Here is a 15467-nt window from a genome sequence, read left to right as displayed (position 1 = left end):
GAGATTATCACCTAATCCATATGTCGATTTATCAATGCAGCTGTAGACTTAGACAGCAGAAACTGTTCTGTAATCAAAGCGGGTCCACAATTCTCCATGGGGAATCATGTACAAAATGATAATCACTGTTTATATTACAATGTTCAATGTTTAAGGTAATCTTCGATATAATACACACATCATATGTATGAGTTTGACATTTGTAAGCATCCTACTTCTTATTTTCTGAGGGAAAGATTTCATGATAAGCACAATAAAGCTCGTTACTGAAGCTCCGTCTCTGCAGCGTTACCTTGATTTCTCGTATAGACGTCTCTGCGTCTACAGTTATAGCCGTCTCACCACTGCCTCTCCGTGAGGAGGTGCCCCCTAAGGAGGTGAGGGTTGTTGCTGTGAGGACAGAAGCTGCTCGAGATCCCTGGAGGGAGAACAAAATATTATATACATTCTTTTTCAAAGATGTTTTTTAGTACTCAATAGCACAACATTACAAAAACTTAAAATATTCACTTGAGAAAATAATATTTGGCCTGTTTTTATCATTATCTTAGAATTCAGAGAAAGAATCCTGCTCTGCATTTCTAAATGAATGAGATAGCAAAACAAATCCCAAGAGAAGATCTCAGTTTACTTGAGAGCTTGATTTCATGGAAGTAAGTCATGTTTAGCTAATCCAGCACTCAGAAACACCTGAGATAATCTCGTTAGTTCAGAAAAACAAGAGCAAAAATATTTTTCTCAAGTGAATGCATCATGGCTCCAAAAAAAAAGCATATAGTACATCCCAACAGGTTACAACACCCACACTGGTTATTCTTCACTAACTGCTGTCACTATACATCTCAAGTAACAACACAGAGCATCTGTGATGTGATCCACTCACCTTCTCAAGATAATCTCTGTCCTCCACCTGTTGAGACACATAAAACACAGTCAGAACAACCAGCTGAGCCTCACTGCAGCCTGCTCAGCAGAGACACGAGGGACCTCCACATCGAATGAAAAACCTGAAGACCGAACAATACCTCTGAATATTACAATCTGCTTTCTTTTCGTAGATTGAGAGAAGCCACAAGTTTATTTTGTTGTACTACACCATGCAAATAATTAGTACGGGAGGTGGCAAAACTCTTTCAGAAACTAAATTCACCAAAACATAAGTGAGTGAGTGAGTCTGACACAGTATCAACATCACGTGTTAAAAATCACCTTAGTTTTCGCTCCCTGCCACACCCACAAAAACAATCTTCTGGTAGTCTTCACAGTCACACAAATTAACCTCGGACACAAACACATCAGCCCTCCTTGTGGGGTGAAGCTCACAAAAAGGACGGGTGGCAAAAAAAAAAGCAAACGAGCAGGAACTCAGCTCACATCACAGCGGCGGCCTCCTGCGTGTGCAAAGCGACTCACATCAGGAAAGTCAGGAATAGTAACATCGTCCAGGTCTCGGTGGAGGCCACTGCGACTGGCCGCACTCCTCAAAAAACTGCCAACAGAGCCGCAGTTGTCCTACATCGGCCACCAGGGGGCGAGACAGAACAACAAAGAAGCCGGAAACAGAGCAGGTCAACACTAACCGGCAGTCAGGAATTCATGCTGAGAAAAGCTTATGAAGAAGTTGATTTGGAAGATAATCATCTACAAATCACCATTCGTGCTCAAAAACCTCATCTTTACTCCTAAATTGTTACCTCAGGTTCTTCCTTTTAATTATATTATTACATGGCTTCCCTAAGAATAATGAACACATCACGCTTCTTAGTGGAGACTCCTTATCGATAACACACATACAGTAGAATCTTAAATACTAATTAAATACAAGATTAAGTTTGATGTATTCTGATGTAACACACTACTTCTTTAGCTGGTGACATTTGAAAACAGTGTTTTTGTGACGATGTGCTGTGACTGATGAGGGATGATTGTGTGTTAACCTGAGCTTTGATTCAATCACTCACTAACACTAACATCCTGTAACAGCTTTACAGGTCCACCAGGAAGTACCTGCTTCTACTCTGCACACAGAACACAGAATATTTGTCCGCAAACCGTGCCAAGTCTGAGTCACCGTAACATCCAACATGAACACAGTCCAATTGTATCTTGAAATTCTCTAATGTCGGACAACTTTTAACATTTCTACATGTAACTGCCATTTCTAAAACAGTAGAGCTCTTCCTTTTTTAATTCAGATATATTTGTTCATTTTTTTTAATATTCTTAGTGTATTTCTATATTCATGTTTCTTGATTTTTACAATACTTTTTACAATTTCTCTTACTATGTTTATGATACGCACCAATACACAAAAGCAAATTCCTTGTATATGAAAACCGAGGTCAAACAGTAAATCTGTTGACGTGTATGTGCATGATGGCTGTTACTGCAAGTTCAGTATGTGGTTACAAAGCACTAATGCCATTTAAACTCCAGGGTTAGTAGCAGGGTGTCTGGGGGGGGGGGGTGAAGGCTCACCACTGGGCTGGCGCGGGCCGAACCGGCCCTGGAGGATACTCTGGATCCGGAGCTGCGATAACTAGTGTACTCTAAAGGCTGCAGAGAAAACACACTGTAATCCTTCGCTCTACACCTGGAGGGGCAAACACAAACAAGGATGCACACCCCCCCACACTTACACGAGTAGCAAACACATGCTGGAGAGGACTGATGCCTGAATCACGATCCATTCAATGTAAAATCTAAATTCCACACAACTCACAAAAAAGTGATTTAAAATTAAAGGAATACTTCACCCACAAAATACAGTTTGTTCATCTGTTACTTTGAATAAACTTTTTTTTGAACGAAGAATCAAAAAAACTAATAATTCTTGATGAATTGAAACAAATTGAGGCCGCGTTAAAACTAAAACTATATCAAAACATGCGTTAACAAGCTGTCACACAACTCGTGCAGTATAATCCAAGTCTCCAGTTGTAAATCACTCTTCGGATGAGTTGCATGTGTTAAGATAATCTAATGAACAATGTTTTATTTATTAAGTTTGCAATGTATGACCTATGTAGCCCTGAGTATGACCCCTGCCATATGTGCATAATTTGACATGACTGACATGGACTCCATGCTCTAATGAAGTTAAGGGAACCCTTTAATGATCAGTGAGGAAGTGACCTTCACATCCGTTTTAGATTATGTTGGTGTCATGATCATATGTGCTTCAATGTATGCTTGGGACACAAGGTTCGTGTGTTCGTTAAGAACTCAAATATAAGGGGTAGATTCTCTTTGTGAGTTGGGACACTACGCGGTTGTGCATGGAAGCAGGTAGTGTTCTCATTATTATTGTTTGTTGTACAACAAAATAATAATTAATCAACTATATTTGTGTCTGTGCTTTATTGATTCCTCTCCGTTTCATACCACAATGTTGTGAGCGATAAATATCCACGACACATGCAAAAAGTGTGTTTATGTAAAAATGCTTTAAATAGTATTTAAAAGAGATAAAACTTTGTAAATGGATGTTTTCATATAGTTTTGCAGTTGTTAAAACGCGGCCCCCATTCACTTCAATTCATCAAGAATCTCCTCCGTTCTTTTATTCTTCAGTCACCGTGAAGGCCACTGCCACCCACCGTGAGAAAAACACATTTTTATTCAAGAATTCCAGGAATCACAGGGTGAGTGACTGATATACAAATATGTTGTGGGTGATGTATTCCTTTAAAATCCAAAACAACTCCCATGCAACAGCTAAAGAAATCACTCAAAGTACGGTGAAGGTCTCACTCATGCGAGGACAAAACTAAAGCAAACCTCACACATGGCCCAATCCATTAGTTCACTAGACTCACGTTCACACTCAGGTCAATCTCAGGTGCATCAAAACTACAAGGCCACAATTCCATGAAAATCTTACACGAGAGCTGGAGCCAGTGCCTCTCTGCGACGCGCTGTCTTCATATAAGGCGCTCTGCACGTGCGACATGTCACACAAACACATACAGTGAATGTTCATGCTTCAGCAGTGTGATCAGACAATGACATGCTGTTCTACTCAACGCCCCTGCCTTTAGAGCCTGATATGTGGCTCCATCCTCCACTTAAATCCTTTGCTCTGAAGACAAACCAGCTCAGTTTCAGGTGTTCTGAAGAACGCTGGTGGAAGTTAATAATTACAGGTGTTATTCAACACTGAGTGGAAGTTATAGTGGGTAAAAGCTCGACCCAACCCTACGATAGAGCTGCTGGGAGATGTGACTGAGTGACCTACAGAACTGCAAAACAAGATGAAGTTGGGAGTAGGGATGAGGTTTAGAAGGAAGAACAGGTTGTGAAAACTGGAGAATTAAAGAATAAAGAATAAGTCTGGTCTCTCTCCACAGAGGTGGAAGGTCAGAGGGCAGCTACAGACCAGCGACATAACTTTAGGTGTTAAAGTGTTTACAGTACGGCTCACATTGGTCTGTGTACAGACCTGGTAACCATTGTAAGATGAACCTTTGTTTCTGGAAGATGACAGACCATTGAAGCTGTACAAGTCAGAGGAAGCATACGAGGCCTGAAATGAGGAAAGAGGGAGAAACAAGCCAAGAGAAGGAGGGAGATGGAATGAGGAAAAGGGATAGTTCAGAAACATCATTTTGAAAATGTTGCCCAACTCTTCCTCCAAAGTGAACCTGACATTTTTCTCTGGAAGTCATAAGTGCAGCTTGTATTTAATTCACAGAACACAAATGCAATCCTGCATGCTTTCCAAATGGCTGAACTAACAAAGAAAATATTGTTGCTACCCAAAACACAAATATATTTTAAAGCATGTCAGAGAACTGAAGCCACTGTGACTACGTCTCTGGGAAGATGCAGCACAAAGACTCAACAACAATGTGGCAGAATACATGCACCTGTGGGTCTTCTGTAGTACCGCTTGATTAGAAAATATTTAGCACTTCATGCCTCAATAAAAATTGGACTTCAATAAAAACAATCAAAACGTTCACAGGTCTTAAGCAGTTTATAACAAAAAACTCATTTTGTTAATGAGCTCAATTTTAGATGACAAGTGTGCACTAAAGGCCGTTAGTGGTGTGAGAGGAGACAAAACAGTCTCCAGTGCAGTGCCACCCACCGGCTGCAGGTCTAATCTGGAGGCACGAGACACCCGGGTGTCATCACTTAGTCTGGAGCTCTGAGGGTCGGGGAGCACAGGTGACAACGTCAAAACACCTCAAAAACAAAATGTCCTCCTCAGTACATCCACCTGACAGCACACAACATCACCAGGTTCAACTCATGCACACATCTCATGCCGTTACAGTATCGGATCAAAGCTATAGGTTTGAAAACTTATGTTATCAATGTTGAGTTTAAAAGAAATAGCACGTCCTTCGTGGAGGTGTCGTTAAATAAATAGGTCAGAGGTAGAAATAATAGGACCAGGTTATCGAGCCATGTGAGATTAGGACAAGCCTCCAGAGGCTTTTTGAATACAATGTTACATCATTTGTGTTGCGCTTCTGTTCTTCCTTCTACGAGAATGAAGGGAAAGTGTCAGCCATTTATTCTTTTACATTCTAGATTTTAAGCAGAAATGCCTTCAGATTGCACATCAGATTATTAAAGGAGAACGTCTTCCTCCCTGCATCAAAGCAACATGTGATCCCGTTTCAATCTGGCCACACAAACAAACAACCAAAGTTGTAACTACAGGCAACTCAATGTCATACCTAAACACCGTTTGTTTCTGGCTCTCCCCACTGCAGTTTGCCTCAAAACAAAGACATTATTTCTGCCTCAGAATAAGTTTTTCAAAGCAACATCCCACTCTTCACTATAACACAAGTCACTCAACACAATGCAGTTGATTCTGCTTCATCAAACCAAAAGATAAAGAAACTTCAGGACTTTTTAACCTGGATCCTATTTTCCATGTTTTTGTTTCTGAAATTGTTCCAGTATTGAGCTGCAGCCGGCCGACGCTGCTGTAATGTAATCCTGTTGGGCAGTTCAGCAGCGTCATTGTACGTCCACTGAAAGAGCTTGTGTTTGGCATAATATTGTTACGAGTGTCTGACAACATTATAGAAAGGACCCTACAGAGAGAAGTGTTCCTTTTGCTTGATCTGTTCTGTTATTGTGTCTAACCAAGTCTCATTCAAATAGAAGTCTTGTTCTGAAATCTCATGAGAGGAGACGTGTTGCCAGAAGAAAACGGTGGCGACGTGAGTGAGAGAGGAGTGAGAGAGGAGTGAGAGAGGAGTGAGAGAGGAGTGAGTGAGAGAGGAGTGAGAGAGGAGTGCCAGAGTTGGCAGAGTTTGTTGTGTTTGTACAGAAAGGGTAGTTTAGTGTTATCCAAAAGATTTTTTAATATCAGAATCAGAAATCCTTTATTTGTCCCACGACGGGGAAATGTACGTTGTTACAGCAAAGAGCAAGAGAGTAAAGTGGCGAGTAACAATTAAATAGAATACAGTAATATAAGTACAGAGTCATTGGACATTTGCACATGACAGTGGTAATTGCAGAAGTTATATAAAAAAAATAATGTGGCTGAATATTTAGCTGATTTCGACAATGTGGATGTGGCATAAGATTTCAGTCCTTTCCTTAAGTGAGACTTGGTTAGACACATTAAAAAACAAATGTTTCAGACACTTATAATAACAATCAGTGCACTATTAGTGGACATACATTGAAGCTGCTGAATTGCCCCACAGGATTACATTGCAGCCCGACTAGCGTCTGCCGGCTGCAGCGCTCCGGCTCTCGTTAATCACTTAAGTCACAAAACATGGGGAAATAGGCTCTAGGTTGAAAAATACCAAAGTTACCCTTTAAACTATATAATGTTTTGTACAATCACTGTACCACTATTCAGCAATAAGGATGAGAGGGGCCAACACGCACCGTTAGGTCTAGCCTGGAGGAGTGAGACACTCTGCTTTCATCACTGAGTCTTGAGCTCTGACAGCATGACAAAGAGGAGGCTCATGAGTGACAGGTTGGAGACATTTGCAAGCACTCTCTTATTCTACAACAGACCAAATGCAAATGTCTGTACAATCAGTTCAACACACAGCTACTAACCCTGCTGGATATTACACTGTAATCATCATCATTGCCGTTTCCCTGTGAATAAAGAACACGAGTAAGAAACACTGATGGCCTTACTGTGTGGGCTACTGCTGAACTTACAGGTTGAGCTTTTACATACATCTTTGTCTTTGTGCTTATGTTTCTTCTTTTTCTTTGACTTCTTTTGTGAGAGAGAGGAGTCCTTCGAGCGAGATAAAGAGAGAGAACAGTGAAGGGGGACACTCGTTTTTACTGAATTACTTTCTCACCTCTCTGAAAATATGGTAACAACATCATTATTACTTTTATCATTTAGAGAAAAACCCAAGCAGCACACACACATGCACAATACTCTTTACACTGACAGTCAGGAGATGTATTAACATGAAGTTACAAGCTGATACTGCGAATACACTCACGTACGCCCATGATAATGATTAGTATGAAGAATATTTCCACATTACATAGCAGAGAAGAAATGGAACATAACATTTTGAGACATAACTGAGCCTAAAATAGAGCGGACTGTGTTTTGGTTGGAGCGTGATAGCTCTATAACGGTGTTCTTTTGGCCAAAAAATGTCATCTAACTGACTCCGAGATACATGATGTTCCTTCATAACAGTAAAAACAAGTACACGACCAAACCTAACCCTTGATAGTGTTAGTGATAAATTGAGTTAGTCCACATTCATGTATTGTTTACTACTTATAGTAGCAACTAAAATCAAGTCCACACTCTTTCATCTAGCATACCATTGTATGGGCAGAATATAAAACTCACAACAAACAACAAAATGAGCATGCATTGCAAACATGCTGATATTATGAAGAGCGATGTAAGTGACTCTTATCCCTTCTATGTGAACCTCACGTGTAACTTCATCACAAGGATAAGACAGATTTACTCCATGCTTTGAGGTCTTTGAATAAAACTGTTAGTCAAACGACTCATTCACACAACAAATCTTCAGGTAGTGTGGTTACAAACTCATCCACTGTGCGTCTTTCAAGAATATCAACCCTTACCCCTCCACCATAAGCCCCAACTGCGTCAAGATCCGACTGTGCAAAAGACACATCATCATCATCATCAACATAAAGTGCCACCCGCACTGACACACCTTGTTAAGCCACCGAGGACAGACACGCTGCCTCCACACGACCAAAGACACATGGGGACAGACAGTCCATCTTGGTTAATCAAAAAGCAAAAAGGTATTTGATAATCATTCAAAAAGGATCAAAGAGCTTTAATGAAAGTCTTTGTTTTTTTAATGCATGCGCTGTTTGAGTGATACTGACCCTGACACTGCCCCGGCTCCCCACTGACATCCGCTCATCGTCGTCTGAGAGCTGTGTGAGAGGGTGACAGAATGAAATGGATGGTTAGGGTTTGGAAAGTGGTCAGTGTGTGCGATTTACATCAACAGCGAGAGTGAACAGCGGATTGCGATCGGACGTCTCCTGCTGCAGCGACACATGATTCGCACTGTACTGTACTATATAACATCCAGTATAGTGATCTCTTTTCCTTTTATTCAGCATAGTTTACAAAAAATACTTTTTTCATTGCAGATATGACTCCAACTTCTACTCAAAGCCACTTCTTTATATAGATATCTATATCTATACACCTTAGGCCAACATTAGATACTGGATTTCTCCCTGTGGTCCTCAGGCATTTACATTTGCATGTAACATTTTCCGAGCGGTGGAGGACAAGATTACAGCAGAAAGGCACGAGGAGATGGAAACAGAGGGAGGGCTACAAACCGTTTGTGTCCGTGAAGAACGTGAGTATCTCTCACTGTCCTCCTGGATGACGGAGGGGAGGGTGCAGATGGGGAAGAGAGGCGGTGAAGGGTGCAAAGGAGGAGAGAGATGTCAAAGATCAACGAGACAGATGATGAGGGAGACACCAAATGACTTTGAGGTCAGTCTTCCCACTGGTGGTGTCCACAACAACAACAAGTTGCATGTTTTCATTCCAGACAAAAAGATTGTTTTAAAGTCACTGAAAATCTTTGTTTTCATTTCAGTTTAGGATCATTGGGTTTTTTAAATTTTATTTTTAATGCTTGGGGGGAAATAAATCTCAACTTGAATAAAGTGATTCATCGGATTAAAAGAGTTAGTCTTTTAACTTTCTTTAGTGAATATAAGCAGTCAGTGCCAACAAGCAGAATATTTGATTAGATAAAAACATGTTGTGAATTTTGGAAATGATTACATCTATTTGTTTTCAATAAATGTTGACTATTGGACTTTACAACACTCCTTCACAGTCACCCCTGAAATGTGTAATGTTATAACATAATACTAATAATATTAGTGTAGCCTGATCTTTATCTGAGACTTCAAAAATACCGGCTTTAAACACACTGAACAGAAATGCAAGAAAGAAAAAGGCTCCGCAGCATTCAAGTGTTCATTTAAAATATGAATGTCAATGTTTTGAAATGAAGCTTCGAACATTTTAATATTTGGTAGCAATGAACACATGTTGAGAGATTGGACACCAATGAATCAAACAGAACGTAAGCAAACGCATATACCGCCGTTTTCTGGTTCTTTAACACTTTTGTACAACGCCTGCATTAAAACAAATCTACTTTTTACTTGATGGTGAAATACACACTTGTTTACATAAGGCATGCATGTTCTTCAAACCATCACTCAGTAATCCTGACAACAAACCTCTGAGGCACAACCACTGTTGCACAAACACCAAAACCTCAAATTGCAACATGCAGTAAGTGAATTACTTTAGTAAACAACAACAAGTCAACACAGTGCAGTTAGTCAAATTACAAGTCACAAACCATATAGGCGTCATCGTTGGGAAAATTCAAACTAAGTGACTAAAGAAGTCAATTCAACACAGTAAACCCTAAAGCAGTCTCACACCAAGGGGGCAGATGGTCGGCTGATTCAAAGCCCGACAGGCACCCTGCTCCTTTGAATAAGTGGATTATAATTAATGGCCAAGCTTTGACTTTATAATCCCATATTTTCTAAAAAGGCTTAACAGGAATTATCTGGAATTCAAAAGCAGACTCTGCACACTGCAAAAGTTCACAACGGAGGGAAAAGGCAAAGAAACACAAGCATAGTATTTAGTAAATGAGGAGTAGAGTTAGTGTTGTCATCACGGCACACAAACTGTACCATCCATTGTTCAATATCTCCCCATTTGCTGTCCGATCGGTCATCTACTTTGGTGTTCAAGCCATAATATTTCTAAGAAGAGACAGGACATGAGGGAAAACAAAATAAAAACAGCTCAGAAAACAGAACACAGTTAACAGACTTCCATTTTTTTCTGTGGCACAATTTGAAGCACACGCCTAGGATAATTGCATAAACATGCTTAAATCAAATAATGTCGGAAGTGGAAAACGAACAAGAGGAGGCCTACCTTCTGCACCTGAAAGATCTACACACCAACACCGATGAGAGGTAGAGGTAGAGGAGAAAGATTGGAGGATAACAAACATGAAAACAGGGACAAAAAAAATTATAAATCAGCTTCAGAAATGAGATTTTATGAAGACGATATGAGATTAAAAATAAAAATAAAGGCAGAGTCAGCTGCAGTATGTGACCGATAAAGACAGCGTGCATGAAGACATAGAGAGGCAGGTTTCTGCTAATGAGAGGTGCTCAGGAATGTGAAGTACCCGGCTGCACATCAGGACCAACAGTATCTGACCCAAGAACATAGAGTTCACTGGAGATTTGCTGAAGACCTATGAGACGGGGTGAGCAGGCGTTTTCCCATGGTTCCTTATGGTTAGTATCAGAGGCAGAAAGCTGTGCCAGGAGATGCACAACAAGATGAGCTCACGTTCAAATAAATAGATTATTAATCACCTGAACCCCAGTATTCTTCATATATTGCACACTAAATTAATTGTGTGATATTTTGTGAGATACGCTTATTCTCTCTTTGCAGAGTTAGATGAGAAGACTGTCTGTGCAGTAGGGTTTAATCCCAAGGAACACATATCCAAACTATTTTCCCATTCCCCAAGAAATGTAATGGTAAAATATTTCTCGGGAAACTAGTTACGTACTTAGTGTAAACCAAATGATGCTGATACATACAACATATACCTACAGAAACACGTTCAGTCCTTTATGCAAGTCCTCTGCAATACTCAGAGCTGCAGGGATGCAAAACTCAGCATCACATTGGTAAATTCCAGATTCATCTATTGTACTCGCACTGTGACAGGGCTGTCCTGTTCTAAAGGAGCAAGTTCATTTGGAACATGGAATACATCTCAACTTAAATACAATAGCAAATTATTTGCTTTAACACATTTAGTTTAGTTTGTTTATACAATGGAAATGACTGTTTTCAGCAGACAAATCACAGGCAATGAACTTGGTATTTCTCCTAAATGCATTTAGTGTTGTCTGAAATATGACCAATATGTTTTGACATTAGTTGAAATTATACCTTAAAAACAAGTTAAATTCTCAGGATTCCTGAGATAGTGCCAGTTAGCTTAGCTTAGCAGAAAGACAGGAAACGGCTTTGCTCGGTCCAAAGGTAATAAAATCGGCATCAGCACCTCTAAAGCTCACGAGGTAAAAGGACTTACAACAACAACAACAACAACAACAACAGGTGTTACTGTCGTTTTAAGACAGAACAGAAAGTGTGAACATACCCTGAAATGATATTTCGTCAGTGTTATTGGGCTTGGTATATGATAGAGGTTACATATCTATTGTGAAATGTGCCATATATATATTTTTTTATATTTATGTATTCGTAATAAATCACGATCATAACAGCATAAAAATGACTTCCGCTAACAACAATCGATCGCTGCGCCGAGAGCATCCACTTCGGCAATGTTCGTCCAGCAAAGACTGCTGTCAATTATTACGAGAAAGAACGGACAACAATTGATCGTCGTCGATGAAACCCAACGATTTGTGGGCAGCACTTTGAGAGATCGTGTTTCAAACAAACTATGCTCGCCAAGGAAATGAGATTCAAAAAGAATTTAAAACTGAACGCAGATGCTGTGCCTACAATACTGCCGAGACCCCAGCCAGCACAAGCCAGCACGCCGACTCAAACATGTCCGCCGGTGCAGAGTCCTCCACCAAAGAGACGACGAAATGCCTTCGCCAAAAGGGAGAGAGCAAAGGTAAGCCGTGCTACTTGTTTACTGTATTTATTATTACAAGCATAAAGCCATAATCGGTCTAGGCCTACTGTATGTAACGAGTTTACAGCAGGCCCTAGCCGATATCTGTGTTATTGTTTGTAGTATTAATAACTTTAGCTAATTACACTTCATTAGCTTAATTAAGTATAGATTCAATGTTTATAACAGTCTTCCCCATTTTATTCTGTAGTTTGAGTAAAAGCGTGAGTCTATTTAACGTTTAACTATCACCCTATTATTACAGAGGTGTTGAAACATTGGTGAATGAAGCCACTGACAGAACTGAGGATACCTGTATGATCAGCGACCATCTATTGGACATCCACACTGGGGAGGGAGCTGTGTACACCAGTAAGTATACAGACTGTACGTCATCTGTACATTACAGTTGTAGTACCAGTAGACCTGCACATGACGTGTTAAACATACAATCACCACATGCATGTACATAACTTCATATATTTGTTTAATTTTATATCATTGCTCTCTCAATCAATTCAACCACATCTTTTATTATGAATGTTATTAGATATGTTCTTTACGCAGACATGTATAAACATCGAATACAATTTCAAGCTGGTTTGAAAGATTTATTAGTAAAGTTGTGTTTTGTACATTTCAGACATGTCAGAAAGAAATTGCTGTGCAGACGGATCCCCCTCCACGGACACACCACAAGTCCATGCAGGCGCGACCACGTGTCAGGTCAGCTGGACTGCAAGTTCCAATGCTTTATATACAGCTCGTAATATATGACGTTTGACATCAGACACAACGATAGAACCTCAACCGCAGAAACTTCGAGAAAGAATCAAGTTATCAAGCTTTACAGACGTCGATGTGTCCAAGTAGAGAAAGAATTGAATATTTAGCGATCGAGCAATTTGCGGACAACTAGTCGGGTTCATAACAATTCAAGGAAACCAAGGCTATCGACTCGATATAGGATAGCTTGCGATCTATTTACGATCGAGGATAATGTTACGTTTTATTATGATGCATTTACTATATATTGAGAAGTTCTATGAACTATAGTCAGATGTATATACCTGTCTGTGTTCTGTTGCCGCACAGGATCTCCGCCAAATCCAGGATCACCGTCACCATCATCCACATGTTCGCTCCCGTCTGTGTCTCCATCTTGAATACTGTCTCTCGAGCTGCTCTGTTTCCACCACGTTAAACTCGCCCGCATGATCTAAATCCACGACACCGGCATCCTCTTCAATAAACTCCTCTTCTTGAAGGTGCAACGAGTCTATTCTACTGCCACTCGATTCTGTCGAAATATCCGAGCCAGAGACATCGCCACGTCTGCCGTGCTGTCTGCCGTGCTGTCTGCCACGTCTGCCGTGCTGTCTGTGTATGTCTGTGTATTCGACTGGTGGACTGTTTTCTACTTGTGACGTCAGAACACTGCGTCGGGTGTTTACGGTAGCGGCAATGTAAACATCGGTGGTCGACATACTAAATCATGATTTATTAAATACTGCGATCATTGTGTCATAAATAACACATCATTTTACACCACAAATAGCATTTACTATCATCAGTAGAATCATGTTGTTCATTTCGTAGGCCCTTTAACATGATGTCTCTTGTTTATTTAATCCCTACAAAAACCAAAAGGGGAAATGACAAGTTGTGGTTAGACGGGAGGTTATGTGCAGGACTATTTCTTGGTTGGGCGCCTTGTCGTCACCAAGTACTCCAATACACAACACTTTGCTCTTCACTTTACAGCTTAAAAGCAAACGCACACTTATATTGTGTGAAATATTCAAATGGCTGCAACATTACATTCAATTTGCAATTCTATTTGTCTTCTTCTAAATGATTCTTAAATCCAACCACCTCAGCCCAAGACTGCTGTTCATGTATCCTCTCATTTCTGTCAACCTCCCCACAACAGATATGTCTGAGGAATCCAGACAGTTCATCTGTGTCAGTTAGTCACTTATGGCTGTTGTGCTATATTTATATACGCATGTTATTTACCATTTTCTTTTCTTATACACTAAATCCTAAGCAGAGTTATCTGCCATGTTTGACATGTTCCTTTATGCTTTCTTCTTGTTACTGATGTGACTGTCAACAGACATGGACACACTGTTTACAAGAAAAATGGCAATGACCACAATCAGTGAATACATCTGCCCTTCAGCTGTGATGTCACAACAAGATGAAGTTCAAATCAAATCCTTGTCCGACAGCGGTTGTCATACACACTTTAACACACCTTTCACTAATGAGACAAACACACTTTTCACCGCGTCTTTGCCCTTGTTCCAATACCCTGGCCAAGCAAATCCAAAACACACCCCATCCTTACTGCTGTACTTACCATCCCATCGGTTCAGTACTTTAATCCAGATTTACTACCCGTGTGTGCTTGCCCAATACATGGATTGCTTTCATTGTAATTCTGGCTTTTAGAAATCGACTCGCAGCTGAACCCTTTGTCCCCTGCATCACTTGAGAAACAACAGCTTTTAGATAATCACTGGTAGTCCTGGCTCCTGCCCTCTTCATGTATAGGTTTCAGTGTAGATAAACCTTCATGTCCCCAGCCCACACTGGCGACCTCTGCATTGCAGGAAACTCAAATAATTTGCTACACCTTCTATAGTCATAAAACAATCAAGTCATCCTCACTTCAAAGCAGGTCAGACTTATTTATTAAATATTTTACTATGTTGCTGGGGTGATACATTACTGTGTCACAAGCACAAGAATAATCTAATGCACCAATTTCACATATACATATCCCCATTGTTTCATGATTAGAGCTACCTTTGACCTCTGCCTACTAAAGATGTCATCAATTAAAAAACTAAATATGTTGTTTTCTACTTTTTATCGACAATTGTCAAATGAGAGAATGAAGATGTAGGAGAGCATAATGTGGCAAAAAATGGACAGCACAAAATATATCAACAATTGACAAGGAATCTTGTCTGCTTACTTATCTCCAATTACATGTCTGGACGACCAATTAGCCAGTGAGCCAGGGAACCATCAGAAGTGACGCAATCATCTTAGATGTTATAGCCTTTCTATTCAACTCACCGAGCTCCCCTTCTTGATCGGAGGGGTTCCTGGGCGCCCGCTGAGGGCAGCCCTCAGCCCCCTCCCTGCCAGCCGACGCCCAGCCGTCCTGCTGCCTTCAGGGTACAAGGAAAGGTTGCATCCTTCAGCAGTTAGTAGGTAACACCAGGGCCATGCATATAGGCAGGA

The 15467-nt window shown here is 40.5% G+C and overlaps 1 protein-coding gene across 16 annotated transcripts in view; it reads right to left on the bottom strand.

The window, feature by feature from the left end:
• Window positions 1–15467, bottom strand: part of lrrfip1a (leucine rich repeat (in FLII) interacting protein 1a) — a 44569-nt gene that overhangs the window by 11111 nt on the left and 17991 nt on the right. For 6 of the 16 annotated variants that reach the window (XM_029458732.1, XM_029458735.1, XM_029458726.1 and 3 more), the window contains 15 exons: window positions 10460–10477; window positions 10210–10281; window positions 8815–8856; window positions 8344–8394; window positions 8068–8103; window positions 7178–7240; window positions 7051–7092; window positions 6871–6927; window positions 5093–5152; window positions 4442–4525; window positions 3884–3937; window positions 2479–2556; window positions 1375–1512; window positions 884–910; window positions 293–418 (listed from right to left, as the gene is read on the bottom strand). In XM_029458732.1, coding sequence (XP_029314592.1) covers window positions 293–418; window positions 884–910; window positions 1375–1512; window positions 2479–2556; window positions 3884–3937; window positions 4442–4525; window positions 5093–5152; window positions 6871–6927; window positions 7051–7092; window positions 7178–7240; window positions 8068–8103; window positions 8344–8394; window positions 8815–8856; window positions 10210–10281; window positions 10460–10477 — 948 coding nt within the window. The remainder of the gene's footprint in view (window positions 1–292; window positions 419–883; window positions 911–1374; window positions 1513–2478; window positions 2557–3883; window positions 3938–4441; window positions 4526–5092; window positions 5153–6870; window positions 6928–7050; window positions 7093–7177; window positions 7241–8067; window positions 8104–8343; window positions 8395–8814; window positions 8857–10209; window positions 10282–10459; window positions 10478–15467) is intronic. The other 10 variants (XM_029458733.1, XM_029458721.1, XM_029458723.1 and 7 more) reach the window with 9 other exon arrangements.

Source organism: Cottoperca gobio, chromosome 21 (genome assembly GCF_900634415.1).
Source record: "Cottoperca gobio chromosome 21, fCotGob3.1, whole genome shotgun sequence".
Taxonomy (NCBI): Eukaryota; Metazoa; Chordata; class Actinopteri; order Perciformes; family Bovichtidae; genus Cottoperca; species Cottoperca gobio.
The sequence above is the reverse complement of the archived record's forward strand: the minus strand, read 5'-3'. Positions and strand labels throughout refer to the sequence as shown.